The sequence below is a fragment of the Balaenoptera physalus genome (genome assembly GCF_965194825.1).
Source record: "Balaenoptera physalus genome assembly, chromosome: 5".
In the NCBI taxonomy this organism is placed as follows: domain Eukaryota; kingdom Metazoa; phylum Chordata; class Mammalia; order Artiodactyla; family Balaenopteridae; genus Balaenoptera; species Balaenoptera physalus.
The window spans coordinates 88,995,453-89,023,432 of record NC_138884.1 but is presented as its reverse complement, the minus strand read 5'-3'; the positions used below and the strand labels follow the sequence as shown (position 1 = coordinate 89,023,432).

The 27,980-nt window shown below is 34.4% G+C and overlaps 1 protein-coding gene across 4 annotated transcripts in view; it reads left to right on the top strand.

Annotated features, from left to right (window-relative positions):
- Positions 1–27,980, top strand: part of DTHD1 (death domain containing 1) — a 109,273-nt gene that overhangs the window by 32,220 nt on the left and 49,073 nt on the right. For all 4 annotated transcript variants that reach the window (XM_082464552.1, XM_082464551.1, XM_082464550.1 and 1 more), the window contains 6 exons: positions 62–677; positions 4,744–5,074; positions 7,714–7,893; positions 8,963–9,207; positions 23,791–23,955; positions 25,658–25,947. In XM_082464552.1, coding sequence (XP_082320678.1) covers positions 62–677; positions 4,744–5,074; positions 7,714–7,893; positions 8,963–9,207; positions 23,791–23,955; positions 25,658–25,947 — 1,827 coding nt within the window. The remainder of the gene's footprint in view (positions 1–61; positions 678–4,743; positions 5,075–7,713; positions 7,894–8,962; positions 9,208–23,790; positions 23,956–25,657; positions 25,948–27,980) is intronic.

Sequence of the window (27,980 nt, the reverse complement as noted above, 5' to 3'; positions counted from 1 at the left end):
TAATTTGGTTTAGTTTTGTATTTACTCTTTTTAATGTGTCTCTGTGTGTATGTGTGTGTAGAAATCATTGCATTCATAGATTGCCTCATGAAAAGAAGTGAATATTTGGGGAGCACTGCTACATTTCTAAAGAAAGAAGAAAAGGAGATATATAATTTATGCGGCATGCATGATGAATGCACTCCACTGAAGACAATGTCCGCCATTCAAGATATCAAAGCAACAGACATTGCTGCAAGAGAGGAACAAAATGTCATAGAAACAGCTACTGTTTCTCCCACAAATGGAGAGGAAAGTCATTACACAAACCAGGTCCAGTTAAAAAAAAATAAAATACATAGGAGTTCAGAACTAGTGGGAAAAGAAAACAATACATCATTGAAGGGAGATGTAACAGGGCAAGAAGAGTCACAGAACAAAATATTCCCAGATAATGCAGGAAATGAAGATGATAAACAAATAGAGCACATGACTATTGAGAACATAAATGGCAACAGGGAAGAGACGCATGACATAATCCAGACAAGAGAAAGAGAAATTCAAGAGACCTCAGAAAGCCAAAGTGAAGAGATTACCACATCCTCAACAACATGTGATATCTCCAGTAAATATGTGAATAGTCCTCTTCCCAGTGATTCAGAGACTCTAAAGCAAAAGAATAACATCATGGAAAAGGAGTAAGTAAATACAATGTGAGAGGTGCTTGTATATTCCTGCTTATATGTGTGTTTCTACTTGTATATAAAACAATATTTATACACGAATAAAATTTTATATCTATATTTCAGATCTCCAAAAGATATTACAAATCAATAATTCAGTTTAAATTATTCCCATAAAAATGTTTATGGCTGCTATTACTAATATTGTTTGTTTCTTAGTTTCAGGGTAGTTTCAGGAAAAATATTAAAGGTTTCTTTAAAGGAAGAAAGAATTGACTACATAAGAAAGTAGTTAAAATGAACAATTGTCAAGAATATGGACACTTCCCTAAATCACTACTCTTTAGATTATCATAAGAAAAAACTAGGAGACTGCAGAGTTCAAATATTAGAAGAGAATTTCCCAGCCTCAGATTTATTTTATTTATATCCTCAAATGAATTCTCACATTTATTTTATTTATAAATCATCATAAATTCTTAACCCGTGTCTGTAGAACTCTGGGAGGGCTCATGGATAAGCTTCGGGAGGTTCTTAAAATTGAATGTATATTTTCACACCTATTTTGTCTCCTTGGAGATGGTCCAGAGCTTTCACCAGATTCTCAAAGAGCCCATGACTTCGAAAAAATATATTGAAATTGACTGATCTATTTTGTGAATTATCTCCCCTATACAAGGGGATAATAATCCATAATGTCCAAATAAAACAAAATATTCACAAGCCATATTTTCACAGTAAAATTAAGACCCTTAGAAGGTAATGGGGAATAATAATAAAAAAAAAAATCATTGGCTTGGGAGACAGACAGACTTAAATTTATCTCCTGTTTTATTACTTACTAGTTCTGTGACCCTGGGCAACTTGTTTCATTTCTTAGCCCCATTTTCTTATTTATAGAAATTATTGCTGGGATTATTTGGTAAGGTCAAATGAGAAAATCACCTAAAGGGCCTAGTACCTTGTTGCTTGGAAGATGTTCACTCTCAGCTAAATATTAGTATGTTGATTTATTTCACCTCCAGCAACCCTCACTTTCTCCGCCTCCCACACACAACCAAACTTCACTTATCCCGTGTCTGCTCTTTCAGAATACAATACCATTTCCAGGACAACACCATGAATGAGTCTATGATCTCAGGCAAGTCATTTTGCTCACTTTGACCTTAGTTGTCTCATCTATAAAATGAAGAGGTTGAGCTGGTTTAGCTGTAAGTTTCCCTAAATGTCTAAAAATCTAATGAATTCTATAGCTGTCATAGCAGTAATATTTAGCCCGTGAAAGACCCCCCTGGTTTGAAAGGCTTACTGCCCCTGCAAAACAACTATTAAAGTAGTCAATATGCGGTTGCCCATTTCACTTGAGAAAAACATTAACACTTCATATCCTCACATTCAGAAATGACTCAAAGCATCAACTAATGAGTCATTGCTGAACCACTCCCTCTAACACCTCCTTTAGGTGTTTCCTAGTTAGTGATTTCCTCTTTGTGTCATGCAAACCAATTTTGCTTGGCTTGCATGTTTCAGAAGATGACTACTCATTGCAATTCCTCAGACTAGGAAGCCATCATGCCACAAGAAAGACGAGAGTCATAAACAAAACCTAGCTCACAATCTGTTGTGATTCCTCCCTGGAGAGTGTTTTGAAAAAAGCCTATCTCTTCCAGGGTAGTTGTCTTAGTGTATACAAAGGGAAACAACACTAGAATAAACCAATGTGATTATTTTAGTGGCTGGACTAGATCTATTTGATTAGGTCTAGGGGAAATGGAAGCATTTACAGGGCCCCTTGCCCTACTTCGTCTGTCAGTCTTTTGCAAGAAGAGTGTATTGAGTTGGGTTTCCAGGGCACAAAAGAGAGTCATTTTTAAAGTTATACAAGACTGGATCTGTAGTATCCCCCCAGCCTGAGAGCAAGAGACCAAGAGAGTGAGAGTAAGACCAAAAGGAAGGAAGGAAGGAAGGAAGGGAGAGAGGGAGGGAGGGAGGGAGGAAGGAGGAAAGGAGGGAGGAAGGAAGGACAGAAGAAACTGAGGGGAAACATATATAATGCAAAAGAGGTAAACACACGTTCTACTGACTGCAATTTGTGGCTTTTATTTGGATCCAGATAAAAGAAACTAATTAAAAACAACAATGGGAAATTTGAACACTGTCTATTTTATGATATTAAAGATTTAAATTAATTTATGAATAAAGTAATGCTATGATGATTAATAAAATACTGGATCATTGTATCCTATATTAAACAATGTATCTAATTTTCTGAAATACCATTATCACCATGATCAGAGAAGACTCAAACAGACCCATGTGCTGGATAATTTTCTATTCCTTCTAACTTTATGGGTTCAGAATTGTAAATATAAATAAATAACCCTCTCTGAACTTTCAACATATTTTCCAGATTTCTGTGTTAAAGGGCACTATAACATTCAATTTACTAACTGAAAAATAGTTAAAAGCTGATTATTCTAGAACTTGATATTAATGCTGCATTTTATAAAGATCCTCATTTCTCTTTGACATTGTTTATATTTCAATCATTTCACTGGTATGAAATGAGAAATAGCGAGAAGAGGGGAAATGCAAGCTGGTAGTTGTAATATAGAGAGCTAACATTTATTGAACACTCATTTATGTTAACCCACTACTATAAGAAGTTGAAATATTTAATCTCATTCAACCCTCACATTATTGTGGATCTGGTATTCGTTTCAGTTTGTAATGGATAAAGAAACCAGTGTTTTGGAATGATTTCAGGAAGTATGATACTATATTAGAAAGTTTGGGCTTTTGTGTTAAAGATAGATGGGCTCATTTATTGATTCTACAACTTACCATCTGTGTGATCCTCAGCAAGTTAAAATTTCTAAACTTCAGTTTCTTTATCTGTAAAATAGTAATTACAGTAGTACCTGCCCATGGGTGAGTAGTACCTCATATCCATAGTGTGAGGATTTGAATGAAATAATGTATAGCCTAAAACTTGGTACATAGAAAGAGCTAAAATATTAGCTATTTTAAAATAATAGTTAAAGGTTAACTGTTAAAATGTTAAAGGTCAAACAAATAGTGACTGATCTCAAAATTGAATTCAAATCTATAAGACTCTAAAATCTTAGGCAAAGGTGATGGTACAAAAAGCAAGAGTAAAACCAATTTTCAAAATCAGTTTTTGGATTGATTCTTTGAGGACTGTAAATATTCTGTTTCTATTTACTTTTTTTTTTTTTTTTTAAATAAATTTATTTATTTATTTATTTTTGGCTGTGTTGGGTCTTCGTTTCTGTGAGAGGGCTTTCTCTAGTTGTGGCAAGCGGGGGCCACTCTTCATCGCGGTGCGTGGGCCTCTCACTATCGCGGCCTCTCTTGTTGCGGAGCACAGGCTCCAGACACGCAGGCTCAGTAGTTGTGGCTCACAGGCCCAGTTGCTCCGTGGCATGTGGGATCCTCCCAGACCAGGGCTCGAACCCGTGTCCCCCGCATTGGCAGGCGGATTCTCAACCACTGCGCCACCAGGGAAGCCCCTGTTTCTATTTACTTTGATTAAACATACATTCACAGTACTTTTGTACCTTTGTCTATTTTTCTTAAAAATGTAATAAACAATTCCACTACCATATCTATACCTTTCCTCAAAATTTAGAAGACTATTCAGGCACTAGTATTTGGTTTATCAAGAAGCTTCAGCAATCTTCAGATTTATATTTGAAGTGAACAAAACAGGAATGAATCATCTGCTTAAATAATAATAGTAATAACAATAGTAACAATAGCTTAATATATATAGTACTTTCTATGTGCCAGGCACAGCTTTTTAATTACTTACTGTATAATAGTTCATTTAATTCTCATTCTTCCTATGAGATAGGTATTATTTTATCACTATTTTACAGTTGAGGAAACTGAGGCATAGAGAGGTTAAGTATCTTGCTCAAGGTCACAGAGTTACTAAGTGGGAGAGCAGGGATTCATACCATGGCAACGTGGCTCTAGAGCTTGTGCTCTTAGGCATTTCACTATACAGTCTATAAATCAAATATCTGAAAAAATGATGTCCTTTTTTCACCTGCAGGTATCTTGATGTGCTGAGTGATGATAATCTCACCCAAGTGTCTTGTTATATTACAGCACCATCCTATGTTCTACAACATCTAGAATGCCGGATAATTAATAACATGAATTCTTTAATAGTGGGTGATAATGAAGAATTGGTCAGCAATGTTATCACTGTAGAGTGCTCAGATATGGAAAAGAGAATTCCATTTCCAATATGCATTGCAATTCCATTTACTGCACGTTACAGGGGAAATTACAGAGACATCATGGTGAAAGTGTCTGATGTAGGTCTTCAAGCAAGTTACCTGACCCCAAATTCACTGGAAAGAATGAGAGGAAGTTACAAGGTTGGTAAATCCTTGACTACACCTACATTTGCTGTTTGACTTCTCTTCTAACTATTACTCAGACTACCAGATCATAGTACAGATACAATTACTCCATTGGTATAAAATGGAAGGGTTGATAAGATTTATGCCAGTGAATTCATGTGTTTTTTTTGTTTTGTTTTGTTTTGTTTTGCTATCCATAAAGATAAAAGAGCAGAGCTTATTGGTCAAATTTGGGAGTGAAGAACTTGAGTCTAGGACCCAGCAAGTGTCATATTTTTGCCTGGGAAGCAAAGCCAACATCATGGTTTAATTAGCTTCACACCTTAGACTAGCTTTAGACTAACATTTCTAATGGGATGGACCTCTGTCTAAATTTAAGAACTCTAGAATTCCCAGATGACACTAGCTTTATTTTTATCATTCATGGGTTAGGAAAATATGTAAAAACTAAACAATTTGTGTGTGTGTGTGTACGTGTATGCCTTGAGATAGTTATTAAGTCTAGTTATTAGTCTGTACATGGAAAACAGTAGATGTGGTAGTTAGGATGTGGGTTGTTGCGGAAGATTGGCTGGGTCTGAAGTTTCGTTCCTACACTTTCCTGCTATGTGAACTTGAGTAAATTATGTAACCTTGATATGACTCAATTTTTTTCATCTAAAAAATGAATACAATAATAGTGTCTACCTGATAGGGTAATAAGGATTAAATGAGAAAATACACTTAAGAAGATAAAAGGAAGTCTATAAACACATGTTAGTAGTTAATAAATTATCGTTTTCATGGTAGACTTTCTTATAATAACTCTGAAGCCATCTATGGTGACAAATTCATATGTTTTGAAGAAAGAATACATACATAATTATTAAACTTAGCATAGAGTTGATGGGAGTTAAAGTTTAAGGTTCTTCTGTGGATCACTGAACTTATTTTTAAATAATTAAAATATTTGTCTTTTCAGCTTTATATAAGTTATCATTATTTGAAGAAGAGGGCAGGGAATAAATGTAAAAACAAAAAGCCACACATGAAAACAATTCTTTTTAATTTATCTCTTCTGATTTGGGTCTTTTCTGAGTTACAAACAAAGTTATACAGTTGAATATGAAAACTAAGCCTGTTCTAATTATTTACGCCAATTCATGCAACTAAGACATTTTATATTTAGTCTAGGAAGTCTGTAAGTATAATAGTCTAGTTATCATTGCCCTTACGTGTGGCTTTTTAATCTTGACCCATCTGTGTGACTATCATAATGAAAACAAAAAACAGTTCATAGCACATGTGCTTTTCACCAAATGGGCATGCAAGATGATTAGTGAATAGAAAATGCAAAAAAAAAAATAAATAAATAAGAGAGCCATTGTCTACTGAAAAAAAAAAAAGCATATACTTTTCTTTTATAGTTTTTCTAATGGTTGTTATCCCTATATTTAGCTCAAGAAAATTTAAACTCTAGGTTCCTTCCAAATTTTTATGTGGTTCATACAACATTTAAGAATTCTAATTCTGGAGTCAGATAAACCATCATCAGAGTTCTGCTCTTGACACACCCCTGCTTAAAAACCCTTCCATTTCCCCAGAACCTACCAAATGTACTCCAACTGCATGGCAACCATAATGAGTTCCCAGAAAACCTTTCTTTCTTACCTCTCACCATTTTCCCTCCGGCCAATTAAGAACATCCATCATGCCCTGAATTTTCCCAACAATGGATTCATGACATGATATTGTGAAATCTCTTCCTTAGTCAGTTTTCAAATGATAGATTATTTTCCATTGTTACTGTCCCTGAAATGTTTGTGTGTGTGTCTGCATGATTATCCTCTCATGCCTGGGTGGAGCCCAGCTGGTGTTTAGGGAAGCATGAATAGACCAGATTACTTCTAAGTCTTCCTCTTCATTTTAAGCTTTGGTGATTATATGAGTAGATAATTTTGTTTTCATTTATGTACTCAATTCCTTTTTGTGTGATAAAAAAGCTTGAATATGTCCCTGCATATATGCATTCCAAATTTAAATGTCACTATATAAAAAAGAAACACAAATGTGTCTCTTTGCAATCATCTGTTCCCCCTGCATGGAAGAGAGAAATAGAGAAAATGACAGAGAAAATTACTTTATCAAGAGACTGTGAATTGTCAGCAGGAAGAATTTGCTGATAGTACAGGTGCTGTAGGATTTGTGTAAACTACCCAAATGACGAAATTTTTCAGTCCTTGGAATTCCTAAAACATTGTTAAATCTTCTGGATAAAGGCCAATATTTAAAGTCCAAGTCCATTCTGGTAAAGGAGGATAGGATTCCAAATATAATTAATATTTGTGAAAACACTAAATGTGATTGCCCATTATCGATTTACCTTTTGGGGGGAATAATTTAAATTTAAAAATACATTTATTTCTCTCTTTTCTATCGTGTAGTTCAAATTTGAGAAACTCCTAATATCTACTTCTACTTCATCTCATGAAAGGACCATCCATTTGGGGTTAATGAAGTAATTCTCAATTGTGGGAGATTACAGGGACAGCATATAGTTGTTGTTGTTGTTGTTTTTTCCCACAGCCAGAGAATATGCACAGCATGTACTTCCAGAGCAATGCACTATTAATGTCCTTTAATGTCATTGTCTTAATGTCCTTAAATCCACACAGGTGACCTGTGCTGAAGTGAAAGTTTATAAGTTGGGTATCTTTTCTGTTGTGTCTTGTTTAAAGAAAGAGTCCTTTACAGTAACAAAGAAAGGCCTTACTCTTAAGCCAAGCATGGATTCTCGAATATCCTTAAATTATCCTCCAGGAGTTTTCAGCTCACCAGTGCTTGTACAATTAAAGGTAAATATTAAAAACTGGTGAGTTTCTTCTCCTAGATTTTGTGGGTCATCAAACGTCATCCGAAAAGGATGGAGAAGATACCAATATTTAATATAACAGTAAATGAATTCTTATACTTTTAATGACCTTACAGTGTCATCATTGATATAGTGATGATTTGGAGCATATTAAAGCTCATTCCAAAATAAATCCCTGCCTTATTTTAAAGATTTTTCTAGCTAATTTTTTGTGTTGTTTTGTTTATGATATTTGTTGACAAAAACAAATGTTGAGTATCTATGATAGAATTAATGCCAGACATTGGGACTTCCGTATGATTCAAGATTTCCACCTGAGAGGATGGTTAAAAGAGAGGCTAATCAATTAAAATACTTATGATTGTAAATATTTGGTTATATTTAATTATTAAACAGTCCTTTTCTGGGATGAGAATTTAATACATACAAACATTATTTACAAAGTGTACAATGACGTATCAATGTACATTTTAGAAGACATAGTTCCTCAATATTTCCTTCTAGCCTAACTCTCCCTCATGCTCTCCTGATTTCTCCCAGTTGTACCATAAGTGGTAAGCAAAGAAGAAAAGTTAGGAAGAAATCATATTATACACAATTTATTCATGAATATTTTCCATAAACTTTGAAATTTTGGAATCATGCTAGCTATTTTTATCAGCCATTCTTATGTGAGAGGAAACAGATAAATATAGTCTTGTTTTTCTAGTTTCTGAAGATCACTTGATCTAACAATAGTTCTAATTAGAAATTATATAAAATGTCTATTTTGTTTTCTAGGTCATTTTTTTTGCCTACAATTAAGAGTGTTTCTCAGTTATTTATAACATAGAGCAAGGAACCTAGATTTCAGAAAGACTTTGTAAAAAGAAGACCAAATCCTGTGATCTTTTATAAATTAATATAGTGTAGATTCCAACCAACAATGTAGAGAAAAATGTATAAAACTATGTTCTATTAAATTTTCAGGAAATTGACTTAGAAATGTGCTGATACTTTGTATCTTCTGCTATTAAAATATAGGAATATACATCTATTTTTTCTTTGTATAGGTCCAACCAATTGACCCATCTCTGGTGGCATATTTAAAAACTCAGAAAGATACTTCCTACTCAGTACTATCCACAAGCCCTCTGATTCATGTTCAGCACCCATCAACACATCTTTTCCAGAAGCCAATCACTGTATTCCTACCTTGTTCTCCACACCCTGATAAAAAAAATCTTCGGTCTGAGATAGATCATAAAAGAACAGCTAGTGCCACAACAAACAGAATCATACCTTTATACCTCAACTGGTGAGTTAGACCCTAATGTCTCTAGTTGACTTGATGGTAAACAAAGAAACTTAAATGATTAAAAGTGTAATCAGATGTATTTAAATATCAGTATTGAAATATGATGAAATATTTTTAATATGGAAATAAAATATTGTGGATCCAGAAGGGTAATGATTTTAGCTGTAACGGGTCCACAAGTATGCTATGTGAAAAGATTGACACAAAAGAGATAAAATTAATCCTTGTTTTCAAAAAATTTATGATATGGTTAAACACAAAGATGTGGTATGATGATTATAATTTCTATGTTTAAGAGCGTTCCGTTAATGTGGGAAAAGATTAACCTGATCTTTTTAAAAATAAATTAAATTTGAGTCTATATTTGCCATATAGGCAGTTTCCTTTCTCTCCTAATTTTTATAATTAAAAAAGATCCCCACAAATAAGACTAATATACATATTGAGTTACCAGCCAGAAATGAAATCAGAAATGAAATGCTAACAACAAATAGGATACACTGAATAATAGTAACCCTGATCTTATTTTCTGTCTTTTCATTTAATACTTAACTTTTTTTTCCTAATAAGAAAGGTAGAAGGGAACCTTTCCATTCTTTGGTTCTGAAGGGAAGTTTCTTTTCTTTGAAAAAACATCAGAGGGAGAAACAAGTTCATAAAGAAATAAAAACTATTATTAATCGAGAAGTTACTATTTGCCAGGTTCCTTATGTACAATCTCCCCACCACCCTACCTTCAGTTTATCAGTGAGAAGTCTGAAACTCAATGAGATTAAGAACTTGTACAGTTATCCCCAGGTTCCACATCTGAGGATTCAACCTACTGTGGGTTGATAATATTTTTTAAAAATTCTAGCAAGTTCCTGAAAGCAAAACTTGAATTTGCCACGCACTGGCAACTATTTATACACCATTTACATTGTATTAAGTATTGTAAGTAATCTTGAGATGATTAAAGTATATGGGAAGATGTGTGTAGGTTATATGCAAAGACTACACCATTTTACATAAGAGACTTGAGCATCCACAGATTTTGGTACCTCTGGGGGTCCTAGAATCAATCTTTTGCATCTGGATACCAAGGAAGGACTGTACGTGAGAAGTGTGCAAGCTTGGTCTGGACTCAACATAACCCTATTCCTAATCATGACTCTAAGTAGCCATCATCTATTTAGTTTGAGGCTGCAAGACTAGAAATCGAGAAGTGGATTATTTGCTCTTTACCACTGTTTCTAATTTAGGAAACTGACAATAGTAGAACATTGGGTTGTGGCTAGGAGATGAAGTTAAACTTTCCCTAGTATTAGGTAAGTGAGAGACAACATAGAAATATAGACACGATCCATTTGTACCTGCTTTTGCTTCTTGGGATGTATATATATCTCCCAATTGGCACTGAGTTAATCCATGTTCCTGTATATCATGGTAAGGTAAGATTTAAAACCAGAAATATCCTGGAGCTTCCTATTTAAATGTATTAGTCTAACAGACTAAGACATTCTCTTTCAAAAGCCCCTAAAATATATAGATATATGTACTTCATATACATATACATTTTATATGTATATATACATATATATATTAAAGATGAGAGCTTTACTCTAAAAATTGATTCTGACTGGTAACCTATTGCTAGAATCTAGTATTTCTACTGTCTATAGAGTAGATTGCAAAGGATTAATAAAAATAATTTGTACCTGACATGTACTTTACATCATAAAACAAAGCAGCTCTATTTGACAGAAAGATAATAGAAAACCAATTTGCCTGCCCCTGATTGTTGATCCCATAGTCTATATATACCAATGAGAATAAAAATGTATCCCTGTAATACACAGATATCATTTGTGGAAGTGACTAGATCAGTGTTTCTTTGCCTCTCCTTTGCTGTATTTCCATATCCCTCAGAAACAACAGGGCAGAATGTGGAGAGAAATTAGAGGCAGTGTATTGCATTGTCAAAAATGAAATTGCCAAAAGTATAGGGATAATGGTAGAGGTGATAAGATCCCTAAAAGATATGCATGCTGAGTGTGGCACATTTTCATACACTTAGTCGACTCAAAGCATTGGAAATCCAGTCAGCACAGATAGGAGAAGGTTACACCTTCATCCAGAGAAATTATACTCAGTAAAAATGACTAGACACTGAAAATTGGTTTAGAAATTATGCACATGGATCTGCCCTCTAGATCTAAGAAAGAGATTCAAACAGCAACCAAATTGAAAGTGGGCAGAAAAATATTCATTCAAGGATAAGAAAAAGCCCAAGTCCTCCATGATGTCTTAAGGAAAAAAAAATCAATACCAATCAGTACCAAGACTTCAAAAGAAGAACAAAAATAACAAAAAACAAACTATAGAAATAAGGAAAGAGAATATCATCCTGACATTTCACAGTAATTTGAATAATGAGAATTACACTTACCTGGAGGATTTTATAGAAATCTATTTTGTAAATTTAAGTAGTATTCAATAAGCAAAATTTCTAAGAAACAGAAAGCCATCAGGATAGACCAGGAAAAGAATGAAGAACAACAGGATGAGATACAAAGATAAAAAGCTCAGATGAAAAGTCACCAAGCTATGATAAGGACTCATCTGAAGTGATGTAACCTAATAATTATAAGTACCATTGAAAGAGACCAAAACAATCATACAAGAAGCAACAATCAAAGGCATGGAAATGTGATTTTCTGATGTTGATTAAAACCTTGAGTTAGAAAGTGTTGATTTCAAAATTTATGAAAAAAACCCCTATACTTAGATAAAACATGGCAAATTGAAATGTACATTTAAATAAAACGTAATTCTATAAGCATCCATTCAGCACAAACAGATTAAGAAGGAATAAAATCAGTCTAGCCCTAGGCTCATTCTTTGCAGCATGAAATATCAAGGAAAAATGGACTAAAGCCATCAAAGATTTGAAGGGAAGATGTTGTGGAATTAGGGTTTTCACCTAACAAACAAGTTTTTTTTTTTTTTTTTAATACAAGGGCTCACGAAATGTACTACTCACTGGTTCTTAACAAAATAAATAAATAGATAAAATTAATGAGCTAAGGATAAAGCAAAATTTAAGAGATCAAGAATAGGAGAGTAATTCTTATTTTCAAATATCTGGTATTGAATATAAATAATATAAAAGCAAAAGAAAAAGTAAAAATTCATATGGCAAAGTGGCAACAGAAAGAAAACAAGAAAACAGCATGGTGACATTAAAGAGAAAATATCATATAAATAAAATCATCAGTTATATTAAATAAATATAAATGGGTTAAACATAATTTATTCTGTTGTCCACCTTAATCTTAAATATTCTTTAATACTTTATATGCTGTATTTGCAGAGGTTTCCTTAGATTTATTATATATATTTTACCAATTTTACTGTCAATTGTTTAAGCTGTTCATTTTATTAATTAAAATTCTCATTTCTAAAAGGCTATTGCTATATTTTAAAGGTCTTAAGAAAACTTTTTCCAAGGTACTCTGTTTTTTCATTATGCTTCCTATTTCTTCTTTTATTCCTTTAATCATTGTAAATACTTTTTTTTTAAAGTTTCATTCAGATTATTCTATCACCTATGAGCATGATATTAACTATGTTATCTATTACCATGGTTAATCTAGTAAACTATCATACTAATTCCATTCTATGATTCTTAGCCTTAGAAATTCATTTCTGAGTATTGATTATAATTTTTGATCAGATCAGCTTTTCTTCTCCCCTTCCCTTCCACCCAGAGCAGCTCCTGTGTGCTTCTTTGTTGCTTTCTTGAGCTAGCGTTCAAAGGGATTTTGGTTGTTTTTGTTGTTTCTCATTTCATAGCCAGTGCTGCCCTTTGGGGATTCCAGTTTTTTGACTGAGTTAGTTCCAGCTGACAGCTGGAGGCTGTATCTAATGTGCCTGAGTACACGTTAGACTCTAGACTGCACACATCTGCTGTGTGTGCATGGTTGGTGGGGGGGGAGCAGGCTGATGAGGGTGGGAGGAGTCATAGAATCAGTCCCTCATGTTCCCAAGGGAGGAAAGAGGATTCTAGCTTTTTGAGATTTTTTTCCCAGATCTAGGGGATTTTCTTTCCAGCTTTTGAGTTCCTCCAACTTGTGTGTGTGTGTGACATTTCATCCAGCATTCTAAGATTGCCGTTTGTCATCAATTCAACTAGCCAGTGTCAATTTCTTTTTTCTTCTCCATTTCTTTGCCTTAGTACATGATCTCTTCGCTTTTTCTACCATGTTTAGCTGAAGAACTCTCATTTATTCTATAAGTCGAAGCTCAGCTCTTTCCTTATCTGTCAAGACAGTCTCTGATCTCCAGGAGGGACTGACCACTCCTCTCTTTGTGCCAGCCCTATTCTTTTGTACATCCTAAATCACACCATAGTGTTATTAAATTCCCTTTTCCATTTATCATCACAGCATAATTATAACATAGTGCTATGTTGAATTAGGTGAATTAAATAAATTAATGAGTAAATTTGTGGAAAAGTAAATTGTGTCATTAATTTTCTATACTTTCTGACAATACTAAATTGATAAGTTATAATATGCTCTGTTGCTATTAGTGCTAGACATGGGTGGTGCATTTTCCCCATCCAGTGTAGCATAAAGCAATTAAATGAGAACCTATATGAACTATTTATTTAACACTCTTTCATCAAAGGGTGAAAGCCAGTTGAACATTTTCTGTGGAAATAGAAACACAATGAAGCAATCCACACCTCAGAAGATAAAAAAGATAAAAATGATTTGAGGCCAAAACATAGTTTGAATATAAAGAATAAAAGGTCTTTGTTGCAGTTCATTCCTTCATGTGTGAATGATTTCTGGGGAAAAGATGAGAGTTATTTAATTATGAGCCAGAAAAGATTTCTTGACAGTAATGAAAGGAGAAATTAATTTATTAAATAGAAACTTATTCCATATTATGCAATAAATATTTTAGAGAGTTAGATGGGAAATTTTTTGCATGAAAAATGCCATTTCTATATAATGCTATTGGTTTTAAGATCATCTTATTAAAATGTAATATGTGAGTCATACACAAGAATATTTGTACAATATATGCATCATATTGCAAAAAATAATAAAATGGAGAAACTGGTAAAGCTACCACATAACTTAAGAAATTAGATATTATCAATACAATTACATCTTCTTACTTATCTCTCCCCATCCCATCCCTTACCTCGCTACCCTAATTGCTCTTCATCTTCACCAAAGTTAACCACTACTAGGAAATTATGAATCATTCCTTTGCTTTTATTTTTTAGTTTTATCAATACATTTTTATTCATCACTATGCAATACCTTGTTTGGTTTTGTTTGTGCTTACCGTTTGTAAAAATGGTACCCTACTGTGTATAGTCTTATAGTCTTGCTTTTCCATTTTTAATTGTGTAAAGTTCATTTTCACTTCTATATAATATTCTATTGAATAACTTAGTATTTTATTTATCAGTGTTCTTACTGATGGACATTTGGGTAGTTTCAATTTTTTTGCTAAAATGAATAGTACTATTATGATTATTCTTCACTCGAAGTGTATTTGTGTAAGCACTTCTTTAGAGTATCTACCTAGAAGTCATGTTCAGTCATAGGGTAGGCACATGTACAATTTTACAAGTTTTACGAACTGGTAGAACTAAATTTCATGCTCCCACTATTGCTTTTTATCTTTTCTAGCCTTGTATATTGTCAGATTTTGTAATTTGGAAAATTTAATAGGTGTAAAATGGATCTCATGTGGTTTTAATCTGCAATGCTCTGATTACAATGAAGGTGACACCTTTCATAATGGCTTTTGTTAGACATTTGTGTTTTCTTATATGTGAGGTATCTTAATTTCTTTGCTCATTTTTGAACTTTTTACGTTGATTTGTAGGATTGTTTATGGTCTCAATGTTAATCCTTTGTCAGTTTGTGGCCTGTATTTTTATATTTATGTGACAGATTTATCATGTTTTTCTTTAATGATCAGTGCTTTTTGCTCAGTCCTAAAATACTTATATCTCCTAAATTATAAAAATGGTCCTCTTTATTACCTTATAATTTTAAAGGTTTGAATTTCAAGTAAGTCTTTGATCCATCTGAAATTGACTTTTATATACAGTGTGAGGTAGGAATTCTTTTTTTTCCATGTGGATAACATTTTACCAGCATGATTTATTGAACGATTCTTTCTTTCTCTAACAATCTGCAAAGCCTCCTCTGTCACATAACAAGTTTTCTTCTTCTGAGCTGTCCCATTGGTCAGTCTTTTTACATAGTTCTGAGCCAATCTAACACCGTCATAGTTATTAAGGCTTTATAATTAAAAAGTTGATATCTGATAGGTAAGCCATATCATATTCTTTTTATTCAGGAGAATTTTTGTTTCTGTTTTTCTTGAAACTTTCCCATTCATATAAAATAGAATCAGTTCATTAAGGTCCGCAAGAACAAACTCTGGGATTTTGCTAATTTCCTCTGATGTATGGGTCAATTTGGAGAAAAAAATGACATCTTTAGCATATTAAGTCTTTAAATCTGTTACCTATAATGTATGCTTCAATTTGTGTAGTTTTATAATGTCTTTCAATGAAGTGTTATCAAAGTTCCACATATGTACTACACACGCTTTGCTAGGCTTATTCCTAGATACCTTATAATTTTAACTGCTATTATAAATGGTATGCAAAATTTTTGTTTTCTCATATAAATATATATATATGAATGCATTAGATTTTTCTACAGTGGTATTGAAGCCAGCCGCCTTTCTAAACCTTCTCATTATTTCTAATATTTGTTTACGAGAATTCCTTCAAGTTTTCTATGTAAACTCTTGCATCGACTTTAAGCAATGAAAGTTTTGATTTTCCTTCCAGTCAGCATGTTTATGTATTTAATCCATTTTAAGTTAAATTTTGCATGTGGTGTGAGATAAGTCCAATTTCATTCTGCATATGAATATCCAGTTTTCCCCAAACCATTTATTGAATAGGGTAGCCTTTCCCCATTGTGTGTTCTTGGTATTCTTGTAGAAGATCAGTTGGCTATAGATGTGTGGATTTATTTCTAGGCTCTCTATTCTGTTCCATTGGTCTTTATGTCTGTTTTTATGCCAGTACCATACTGTTGTTACTGTAGCTTTGTGATATATTTTGAAATCAGGACATGTGATGCCCCCAGCTTTGTTCTTACTCAAGATTGCTTACTCAGGGTCTTTTTTTGGTTCTATATGAATTTTAGAAAAATTTTTTCTATTTCTATAAAGAGCACCATTGGAATTTTGATAGGGATTGTATTGAATCTATAGATCACCTTGGGTAGTATTGAATATTAATTCTTCTAATCCATGAGCATTTGTTTGTGTATTGTTTTTCTTGAAATAGAATTTTGCTGTGTGTTTCATATCAAACTATTCCAAACAACAGCCATTTTACTAGTTCTCCTGATTCCGTGGGTTGTTTGGGGTCTCAGTTGGATTGTTCTTTGGTTTATCTTGCTTAGGGTCTGTTATGCATTGCAGTAAGATGGTGCTGAGGCTGGGAAGTCCAAGATGGGTTTATTCACATGTCTGGAGCCCTGGCAGTGGTGGCTGGAAGCCTAGAATCCGCTGGTATGCTGAAATGCCTGGGCCTCGTTCTCTCTCCAGGTAGTCTCAGGGTCTCTTTCTTTCCACCTGACTTCTCCTTATGGCCTCTTTCTGTCATGGGCTCTTTCCAGAAGAATAGCTGGACTACTGACATGGAGAATCAGGGCTTTCAAAAGTACAAAAGCAGACGCTGCCAGGCTTTCTTAATTTTTAAGCCTGGGGTTATCAGATCACCATTTCTGAAATATTCTATTGATTGAAGCCAGTCTCAGAACTGTCTCCAGTTCATTGTGGGAGAGTGCTACACAGTGGCATGAATATTGAGAGGTATGGTTAGTATCTTTGGAGACCAGCTACCGATCTGGCTTAAGATCCTTGATTTATATTGATTTTTTCCTCATTTCTTTGGGGATATTATGCCACTGTTCATGGACTTTATTATCGATGCCATGAAGATCTCAGTGAATTTTATTTTCATAACTTTTTGGGTGATCTGCTTTATCTTGCTGGCTGCTTTTAATATCTTGTCTTTGTACTTGGATTTCTGAATTTTTCTATGATGTATCTAGATGTAAATTTTAAACACTTTTTCTGAATACATTATGCTTTCTGAATAAGTGGATTTACATCTTTTTTTTAGATTTAAAAAATAAATTTTATTGCTTTTAGACCTTCTTTTAACCACTTATTCATTTGTGTTTTTGAAGGACTTTATTTACTTATGTAAATGAAAGATTTTTAAAAATTCTATAGTGCTTTACAATTTTAAAAAGTTTCACACACATGATTTCATATAATCCCATAATAACCCTTTTTTCCCCTACCCCTACTTTGTCCCTCCCCCCTTCCCTCTCCCCACTGATTTCTTCTCTATATCTGTTAGTCTGCTTCTTTTTTGTTTTATTCACTAGTTTGTTTTTTTTTTTAGATTCCACATATAAGTGCTATCATACAGCATCTTCACATTTCTGAAAAATTCTTATATGTTTTCTAATCAAATATTGCCTCACCTCCATTTTATGTACTCCATTCTTCTGGATTTCCAATGAGATGTATATTAGGCCATATCTTTCTAAATTCCATATTTCTTTTCTTCTCTTTAACATTTTCCATATTTCTGTCTCTGTATACTATATTCTGTAATTTTTTCACATTTCAGTTCAATTGCCACAAATATTGTATACTTTAAAATGTACTTTTAATCTATCATTGACTTTTTGTTTTCAGCAGTTATATTTTTTATATCTTAAGGTTCTATTTAGCTCATATTCAGATTTCCCTCATCATTCTCGATAGTCTCTTGCTGACTGCTTATTTTTATGATACTGTCCTTTATCTTATTAAACTTTTCATATATAGTTGTTTTTTCATTCTGTAACTACTAATTCTGATACCTGCAGTTTTTGAGGGTGTTGCCTGTTACTTCTGCTGGCTGCCATTCATGGTATTTATCTCTTTATATGTTTGGGGACTTTTGTTTGTGATTATGTATATATGAGATTTCTGCAGGTGTAAATGGAGCTGCTTTCCTCCAGATGCTATTTATTTGTCTATGCTGAGAACCAGGTGCTACTTACCTGGGACTACTTCACCCTCTTTGAGAGTCTTGGTCAAGTTCTCAAGTTCACCTTTTATGGTGAGGATCTCAAGGATCACAGCTCCTTGTTTTGCTCACTTGATTATCACTTACAGTTTTATTCTCCTGTATCTAAGTTATTGGAAAGGAATTTGTCCTCATAGTAATCCCATAATTCCTGGCTGTTTGCCCCCTGATATTCGACCCTGGCTTCACAGATGTTTTGGAGGGGAATTTGGGACATTCCCTTAAGATTCCTCCTGCTTATTGCAAGCCAAAAAAAAAAAAAAAAATTAGAAAGCATGTTTATCAGGATTTAGTTGTTTAGCCTTAGGGAGATAGAGAACTTAGATTACTTAGTGTCAATTTGTTATTTATAATCTTGTGTCTTGTATATTTAATTTATAATATTTAAAAGATTCCACCTAAAAAAGTCATTTTAATTATTTACTTTTTAGTTTTACTGAGGTATAATTAACAAAGAAAATTGTAAGATATTTAAAGCATACATCATGGAGATTTTATATATGGATACACTGCGAAGATTCCTCCCATCTAGCTAATTTACACATTCATCACCTCACATATTAATCTTTTTAAAAAATTTTTGGTGAGAACATTTAAATTCTACTCTCTTCTCTTAGCAAATTTCAACTATATAACAGTGTTATCAACTATAATCACCATGTTTTACATTAAGAAATGGTAATTTTATAAAAAGTAAAACCACACACACCATATTTGTCTTTGTACTGATCAGCCAGTACTATGTTGTCAACACAGGTTAATCTCATTTAATAGAATGAAATGATTTCAGCAAAATTTTGAGGTAAGTGCTTACTGAGCAAATATGTTTTTTCATATTTATTAAATTTGGAGGTAGTATACTAGAAATATTTTTAATTTATTATATACTTTTGTACTTAAGAATGTATAATGTTACCTGTGGATTGGAAAGCCAAGTGAGGAAGAATTTAATTTAATTTCCAAATCAAAAAGAAACTATTACTCAGAATAGCCAACAGAATATTGAAGGAGAAGACCACATTGGAGGACTGACACTACCTGGCTTCAAGACTTACTATAAAGCTACGGTAATCAAGACAGTGTGGTATTGATGACAAAAGAATAGACACATAGATCAATGGAACAGAATAAAGAGTCCATAAATAGATCCACATAAATATAGTCAACTGATCTTTGACAAAGGAGAAAAGGCAATACAATGGAGCAAAGACAGTGGAACAAGTGAACATCCACATGCAAAAAAAAAAAAAAAAGAATCTATACACAAATCTTATACCCTTCACAAAAGTTAACTCAAAGTAGAATGTAGACATAAATGTAAAACAGAAAACTATAAAACTCCTAGAAGATAACATAGGTGAAAATCTAAATGATCTTGGGTATGGCAATGACTTTTTAGATACAACATCAAAGGCATAGTCCATGAAAGAAATAATTGATATGCTGAACTTCATAAAATTAGAAACTTCTGCTCCGGGAAAGACAATGTCAAGAGAATGAGAAGGTGAGCCACAAACTGGGAGAAAATATTTGCAAAAGACGTATCTGATAAAGAACGCTTATCCAAAATTTACAAAGAACTCCTAAGACTTGACAATAAAAAAACAAAGACCTGATTCAAAAATAGGCCAAAAACCTTAACAGATACCTCACCAAAGAAGATGTACAGTTGGCAGATAAGCATTTGAAAAGATGATCCACATCATATGTCATCAGTGAGATGGATTAGTGGTTTAGACTATATTTTTAGTCAGTTTTAGGTTCATAGCAAAATTGAGAGGAAGGTACAGAGATCCTATTTACAAAGCAGAAATAGAGACACAGATGTAGAGCACAAATGTATGGATACCAAGGGGGAAGGGGGTGTGGGATGAATTGGGAGATTTGGATTGACATGTATACACTACTGATACCATGTATAAAATAGATAACTAATGAGAGCCTACTCTACAGCACAGGGAACTCTACTGAATGCTCTGTGGTGACCTAAATGGGAAAGAAATCCAAAAAAGAGGGGATATATGTATACATACAGCTGATTCACTTTGCTGTACAGTAGAAACTAACACAACATTGTAAAGCAACTATACTCCAATAAAAATTTTAAAAATATATAGTCTAAAAAACAAGAAAAGAAACTGTCCTTGAAAAGTTCCCTGTAATGTCTATTTCTACTTGCAGAGACAAAATATTGAGGTACCTTGGAACAATCGTTTTTATCTCAGGGAAAAATCTTAATTGTGTGGCACTATGGCCTGTACCTGGGAATGATGCATCAGGACACCCTTAGACTTGAAAAAGGCAGCCTGGGGAAGACACTTGCTGGTTTGTTTATCCTGCTATTTTATTTCTGGATAATTATACCAGAAATTCTGGAAATTATATTTTCTATCCTAGTGGATCTAAAGGAGCTTCCATGTTCTTCAATGTCCCTGTTCATTATATTTGAATATTTGACCCCAAATGGGCCAATCATAATTCCCTTAATGCCTGGAATTTTGGACATTGAAAGAGCCTTGAACTCAAGAAATAGCAAAGTCAGTTATTCTTGAATAAACAAGTTGATTTAATAAAGGTTGATTATGTTTTACGGAACTATTAGTACATCAAAATGTCATCTTTTGTGGAGTATAATCAAGGGCTATTCACTACCTGGCAATACTAGTTGTCAAAATTTGCTAATAGTATGTATTAAAAAAAAGGTGTTTAGTTGCAGTGCTATTAAGAACAGCTGGGATAAATAAGGATGTCACTAAATTTTTTAATTTCAATATGTGTTGTATCTATTATCATATTAAAGTCTAAATTTTAAGTGATAGATGTGCTAACTAACCTAACTGTGGTAATAATTTTCAATATATACAAGTATCAAATCATCACATTGTATATACAAGTATCAAACCATCACATTGTACATATTAAACTTGCACAAAGTTACGTGTCAATTATATCTCAACTGTAAAAAAAATAGTTTAAATTTGACCTTAATATCATTAAGGACTTTTTTGATTTTAAGTGACAGAAAAACAAACCCAAAGTTCTTAAGAAAAAAGGAATTCTTTGGTCCACATAAATTACAAATCTGGGGATATTTTTATTGTAATATTTCTCTTGGACCAGGAAAAACCCAGTCTCTCTTCTCTTTCTGCTTCCTCTGTGCCAATTCCATCCTCCAACGTGCTTATTCCTTATGCTGGTAATATTGCTATGTCTTCAAAACTCCAAGTTCAGTAGAAAAGAGGAAACTTCTTTTCCCCATGAGTATACATAAAAGCCCTGGCTCTTATTCTTACTCCAAATCTGTCACAAACCCATCACTGTACAGATCACTAAAACCAAAAGGAAGATGTGCTGTACAAGGCAGGCTAGCCTAGTTTATGGCATGGTAACACAAACCTGATTCATCAAAGACAGGCTTGGTCGTCTCACTCCTAGACTTAAGCTGAAGGGCAACCACTGTTTGGTTGCTGTCATGTTGGCAGAAGAAAGACCTTTGGATAGACCCACACTAGTAATTAAATGCTTAGCCTGGAAATGACAAAATGACATTGTTCACTATTCATTAACGAGAACAAGTCACATGGCCCCACTCAACCATAGGGGACAAGGAAGTGAAACTCTATCATGTGCTCAGAATGGTAGGGGGAAATTGGGTATTTTGAAAACAGCACTGATGAATGCCAAATGTACGAATTGGCTCAGGTCATACACCCACCTAGACCTGGGAGTAGGGTCAGCCCCACCGCAGCTGAAAACATGTAGGTTTTCACAGAAAACAGACTATTATTAGGAAAAAAGTAGGAGTTATTATCAGAAAAAAAAATTTATTACACATAATTAAGTCAATTTCTAGTAAATGACCAAAGTTCTGGATTCAGTATGAGTATATCTTCCTGTGTTAATAGATTATTAACTTCCAAGTGTTAAAAATTTTACCATATTTGTGGTTATAAACCAAAAGCCAAAAACTGTTATATTTTCCCCTATCTTCTTGATTTTAATCTGGTTGATCAACACAGTCTAAAGTTTTCAAAGTAGACATTTTAAATCTAGTTCAGTTCCTAATTTATGATTTATAGGACAGCTCAACCTGTGAAACTAAAATGGTTTTAAACCCGTAACTAATCCTATTCACAAATAAAGATGTGGGATTCACACTTACATCTTCATTCTTTAGTACCTAGCTAGAATGGTTCTGTCCCCCTTGTGGGTTTTAGCAGCATTAGACCAGGTTTTGTTTTCCTTTTTCCAGCAAGATATTCAGTATCAAGTATTTTTCTTTCTGTAGCTTTGAGGAACAGATACCCATTTAAGTGAATTTAAGAAGAGTTTATTGTAAGGATACAATAGGTACTCTCTGCTTTCTCTAAACTCTTTTTCCATCTCTAAAACTACCCTAATTCTTTCACCTTGGTTTTTTTCCTTTTCTCTCTTAGCATCTGCTCTGTTTTTCCTTTCTTAATAATCTCTCTGCTTATTCATATTCATAGCCCAGGGCACTACAGCCAAAGGACAATAAGTTACAATCTCTGGGCCTTTTTCTTAGTCAAATTTCAAAGAAAGAAATCAAATTGGCTGGGTGTTAGAAGTTGATCTACTGTTAGTGAAATCAGCTCTGGTTGGGGGAAAGTATCACATAGTATATACAGCTGCCTCTTTTAAGGCTTTGGGGTGGGGCAGGTTAGCAAGGAGAATTGTACAAGTAAGCTAATTAGCCATGTCTGCTGTAGGAATTAGGATGAGAATATCAATACCATTTATCCTTACTACAATTTTAAGTGCTTTACAAATTTTAACTCATTTAATCCTATGAGATGGATAGTATTATTATACTCATATTATAGATAAGAAGACTAAAATATAGGGAGGTAAATAACTTGTTCATGGTCATACAGTTAATAAGAGGCAGAGCCACTCAGAATTTGGAAGTAGGCAGTATTGTTCCAGAGTCTATGGTTGCTGTACCACGAGACTTGGCTATCCTAAAGCATCAGTTTACATCAGTGAATTTATTGACTTGGGATATTCCCTTAACTCTTTTGCCAGTAGTAAAATGTTTCTCATTCTCCAAAGCTCATCTTCAATACTAGCATTTTCACTTTGCAAGCTTTCCTGAACACCTTCCTTCTGCTGTTAAGCCACTTTGTACGTTCTCTTCATTACCACACAGATCACCTTGTCCTGTGATTGTTTAATACTGTAACACTGTGAGCTTCTGTCGAGCAAGGGCAATATATATCTTATCTTTGTGTTCCTGGTGCACAGCATAATTACTGGCACATACCATATACTTAATGAATTGTTATTTGATTATTCACTTAATGAAATAATGAATGCATTAAATATGATTTATGCTCCACAAATTTTACCAATTTCTCTTCTGCTTCCGGATATAGGACAAAAAGCACTTCCATAAGAAAACCTGGGAACAATGCTTGTGAATCTTTGAAATTATTGGGATTCAGAAGCCAAGACAGTGGTTGGTTTGTGCTTGATGGTGTCATGGTGAGAACCGTGCAAAGTGGCTTGATATCATTTGAATTGTGTGAACATTTAGAGAGGTAATACAACAGTAAACAATAACTATTGATGATATTATATCCTGATGGTTCATAATTGATGTTTACAGAAGTAGAATCATAGGATTAGACTTTTTATTCCTCAAATAGAAATATGAATAGTCCTCTAGGGTGTGCTTAAAATGCAAACTAGGCCTGACAAGAATACGCTATCTGTAATTTCATTCATGATAGTTTAATAGGTGTTGTTGGAAACCACTCTTAACTTAAATTTATTTTTACAGCTTTCTTCTAATTCCAAAATAGTTTTAAAATAGCACCTTCATTTCTGAAATTCCATGGAGATAGTAATTAACCATTCATATCATGCTTATCTCCTATGTATATATAAACTGAATTTGTTATTCCAGTGTCCTCATTTTGCTTTCTCATTTCCATGTTTTCTAGACAGCTCATTATGAGAAGAGTTAGACATGTTCAGGTTCCTGAGAAGTAGACACTCATAAAGAGAGGGCAATCACATGTCCAAAGATAGCCTTTATCTCATAAAGGAAGAGCTTACATCTATAATTGTCTTGGGTCAGTTCCTAGAAAAAGAGTCTAAGATGAGAATGCAAGTGATTTTTTGAGAGAGGGCTCCCAGGGGACTCCTGTAGAGTGATGAAAGAAAGAAGGGAGGGTAAGGGAAGAAGTGGGAGAAACTATGTCTTGAGCTGAAGTTTTACCTCAGCCTGATACCTCAGGGGAGCTCTGAAGTGTGAGTACCAAGGAGGCTGGCTTTACACTCTTGCATCAGTTAGTCTTTGTCTGTGGATGTGGGGCTGTTCTGGGGGAGGGGGCTCTTGTAGAGCAATTTTCTGGAGAACAGTTGGGCAACGGGTGGGCCAGACCAGGAAGAGGGATTTGAATTAGTTTGCTAGGCTGCCATCATAAAGTATTACAAACTCGGTGGCTTAAACAACAGAAATGTATTGTCTCACGTTTCTGGATGCTAGAAGTCCAAAATCAGGGTGTTAGCAAGGTTTATTCCTTCTGAGGACTCTGAGGGATCTGTCCCAGGCCTCTTTCCTTGGCTTATAGATGGCTCATTTTGTGTTCACATGGCATTCTCTCTGTATGCTTATTTGTGTGCAAATTTCTTTTTTATGACACCAGTCATACTGGATTAGGGTGTACTCTAATGACCTCACACTGATTTGATTACCTCTGTAAAGACCATATCTTCAAAAAAGGTTGCATTCCGAGGTACTGGGGATTTGGCCTCCAACACAGGACTTGGGTGAAGGGGACGCAATTCAACCCATACAGCGTCCACCATAACAACTCTTATCACACAGTGACAGAGATGAATATTTCAATCCCCACTTAATAATGACATATATTTTTTGTCCTATTGATAGTAAACAGATTATCTCAATCATCTTTCTCTTTTTGAAGTAATACTCTTTGGTAATGCTAGTTAAAATATAATTTAAAATATGCTGCCATATTTAGAGCTAAGCTGGGGCTGGATGACTTCTTTGTTTATGGGCATCTGTTTTAGAACTTGATTTGTTTAAGCTGGTTTCCTGACTGCCAAGAGTTTCATTCAAGTCGTTTATGAATTTAATCAATTAGTCATCAGAATGCTTGATTTTTAAAGGAGGTTTGGTTAATAATGGCTTTTGGGGGGTGTTATTAGTTATTCTTGATATTTTTGAAACTGGCTCTTTCCCTCAGGTTACTCCTTCTTTCTTCCATGCAGGTTTATAGTGCTTCAACCGTCTTCCATTGTGGACAATAGCTATTTGGTTTCTTTTGTGAAGTCTTTGGAGGAAGCCATGCTCAGCACCACTGTTTGCATTGTACTTTATCACCAGAAAGACAACCCACATAGAATCATTATTTTAGTGGTGCCTTCTAAAGATTTACATCAGGTGCTTAGGAACTTGCGCTTGGAAGCGTGTAGTGGTCCTCCAGAGCCATCTCGCCATTTCCAAGTGAAAGAAGGAGAACAACTCCTTTTAAGGTTTACTGGAAACATATTTGCTTCAAGTAAGTATCAAGAAATCTTTTTGCGTATGCTATGGGCTATCAGCCACAAGCTTCAGAAGGAGTCCACTAAACATGTTTAACTAAGGAAATCTTCAAAGAACTGAGAGGAAGCTTTGGAAAAGTAGGAAGAGAAAAAGGACTTATTTACTTCTTTCTTTCCAGTCTGTTTCTTCTCTTTTTAGGGCATGCACATTCCTTAATGGGCAGACCCTAAGTGACACTTTTAGAAATAGTCTTCTCCATAATTTGTATAGCTGAGTTCAAGCTAGGATCATCTCTTTCCTACACCAGTGTTGTTGCCTCCTAAATATTCCTCTGTTTTCACTATTAGCCATGTGAAATGGAATGTATCAATATTTCCATAGAGTAATAACAGTGATCTTTTAAAAATATGTCATACTTTATTACTCCCCTGATTAAAACTTTGTAATTACCTCCTATTCCACTTTAAATAATACCCAAACTCTATGTTGTCCTACAGAGAATCTAACGTGGGGTCAGTGGACTCCCAAGAGATGTGTGGATAGACTATATTCCAGCATAACTGTCTTATTTATAATTCCAGTTATTCTATTTTATATATTTAAAAGACTACGCTGGGAAGGAATCAATAAGCTTCACCAAAGTCAAAAAGGGACCATGGCACAAAAGTGGTTAAGAACCTCAGATCCAGATGACATACCCTGCTTACCTCTTATCTTTATATTTATCTAGTGATCTTTTATTTCCATTATAAATCTTACCACAACTTGAAATTACTTTACTTATTTATTTGTTTATATACTTTTCATTCCTATATTTATGTTCTTCACTGGAATGTAAATTCCATTAGGGCAGTGACTGTGTCTTTCTTGCTGTGTACCCTTGAGCCTAGAATAGTGCCTGGTATATCAAGGGCTTTCAATAAATATGTAGTGAATGAATGAATACATGATGATGCTGAGGAAGACAAACAGGGTGAGTGACTATGAGAGGTGGCAGGAGATGTGGGAGAAGTGAGGGGATGGGTGAGACAGAAGAGATAAAAGGAGAGAAAGAGAAAAGGAAGAAAAAGAAGAACACAGAGAGAAAACAACTGTGTGAGAGAAGAGAGAAAAAGAGCTTTGGGGGAGTTGCCATCACAGCCATTTCTTTTGTATTGATTCAACCCTTTTTCCTTTCTAACTCCTTTCCTTGAGGCAGAATAATATCGAACAGTGTGCATATAAAGATGAGGTGTGGGGGAAATTCAGGAATGGGTTTTGTGGGAATTTCTGGCCCAGGAGTCCTGTGATAGACTTGACTTGAAGTAAGAGTCTCTGTTTACTTATAAATTAATATAGATCTCATTGATTTTTAAATGGTGCCTATTTTCTCTCTAATTCTAGAAATTACTCTAAGCTCCACTGGCTCTTTGCTCTCTGTGGCTTCAAAAACGATGTGGCTTAAAGCTGAAGCTGACCTTTTTTTTTTGGTATCTCAGAAATAAGTGAGATTCAAAGTGTCCCAATTTGAAGTATGTCTTCCACTTTCACATGCAGAGTCTCAGCCATCTGAGCCAGCTGATGGGACCTATGGAGTGAGTGACAGAATGTCAGAAAAAGGGGAAGGGAAAGGAGAGGAGGAGAGGAAGGAAGGGTGGAAGATATCCCTTCCTACTTGGCTTCTGGAGTAGAAGCTACGCTAGGATAATCCCTCTAAGAAGAGAGTCAAAACCTGGAAGTGTCCCACCCAAACTAGTGATGCAAATGACTTCCTGTAGTACTTGGGACAGCAGCTGTGTTTACCTCCTGCTCCAAACAGGACAGAGTTACTGTGCTTCTCAAAGGCAACGGTTGAGTGTACTATTGCCTATAATGGGGAATAGGGAGTATATGCTAAAATAAGAGTGCCTGGAGACAGGCAGCATGTGTGCGGTCCCTCCATATAGGAATGAAGAAGAACTCCTCTTCACTCAAAGAAAATGAGTCAGTCAGGATGCCAGGATCCTTTCTCCTTTGCCTTTTCTAGAGACTTATGGCCAGATCTGGAGCTTCACTGTATTTTCTCCATCT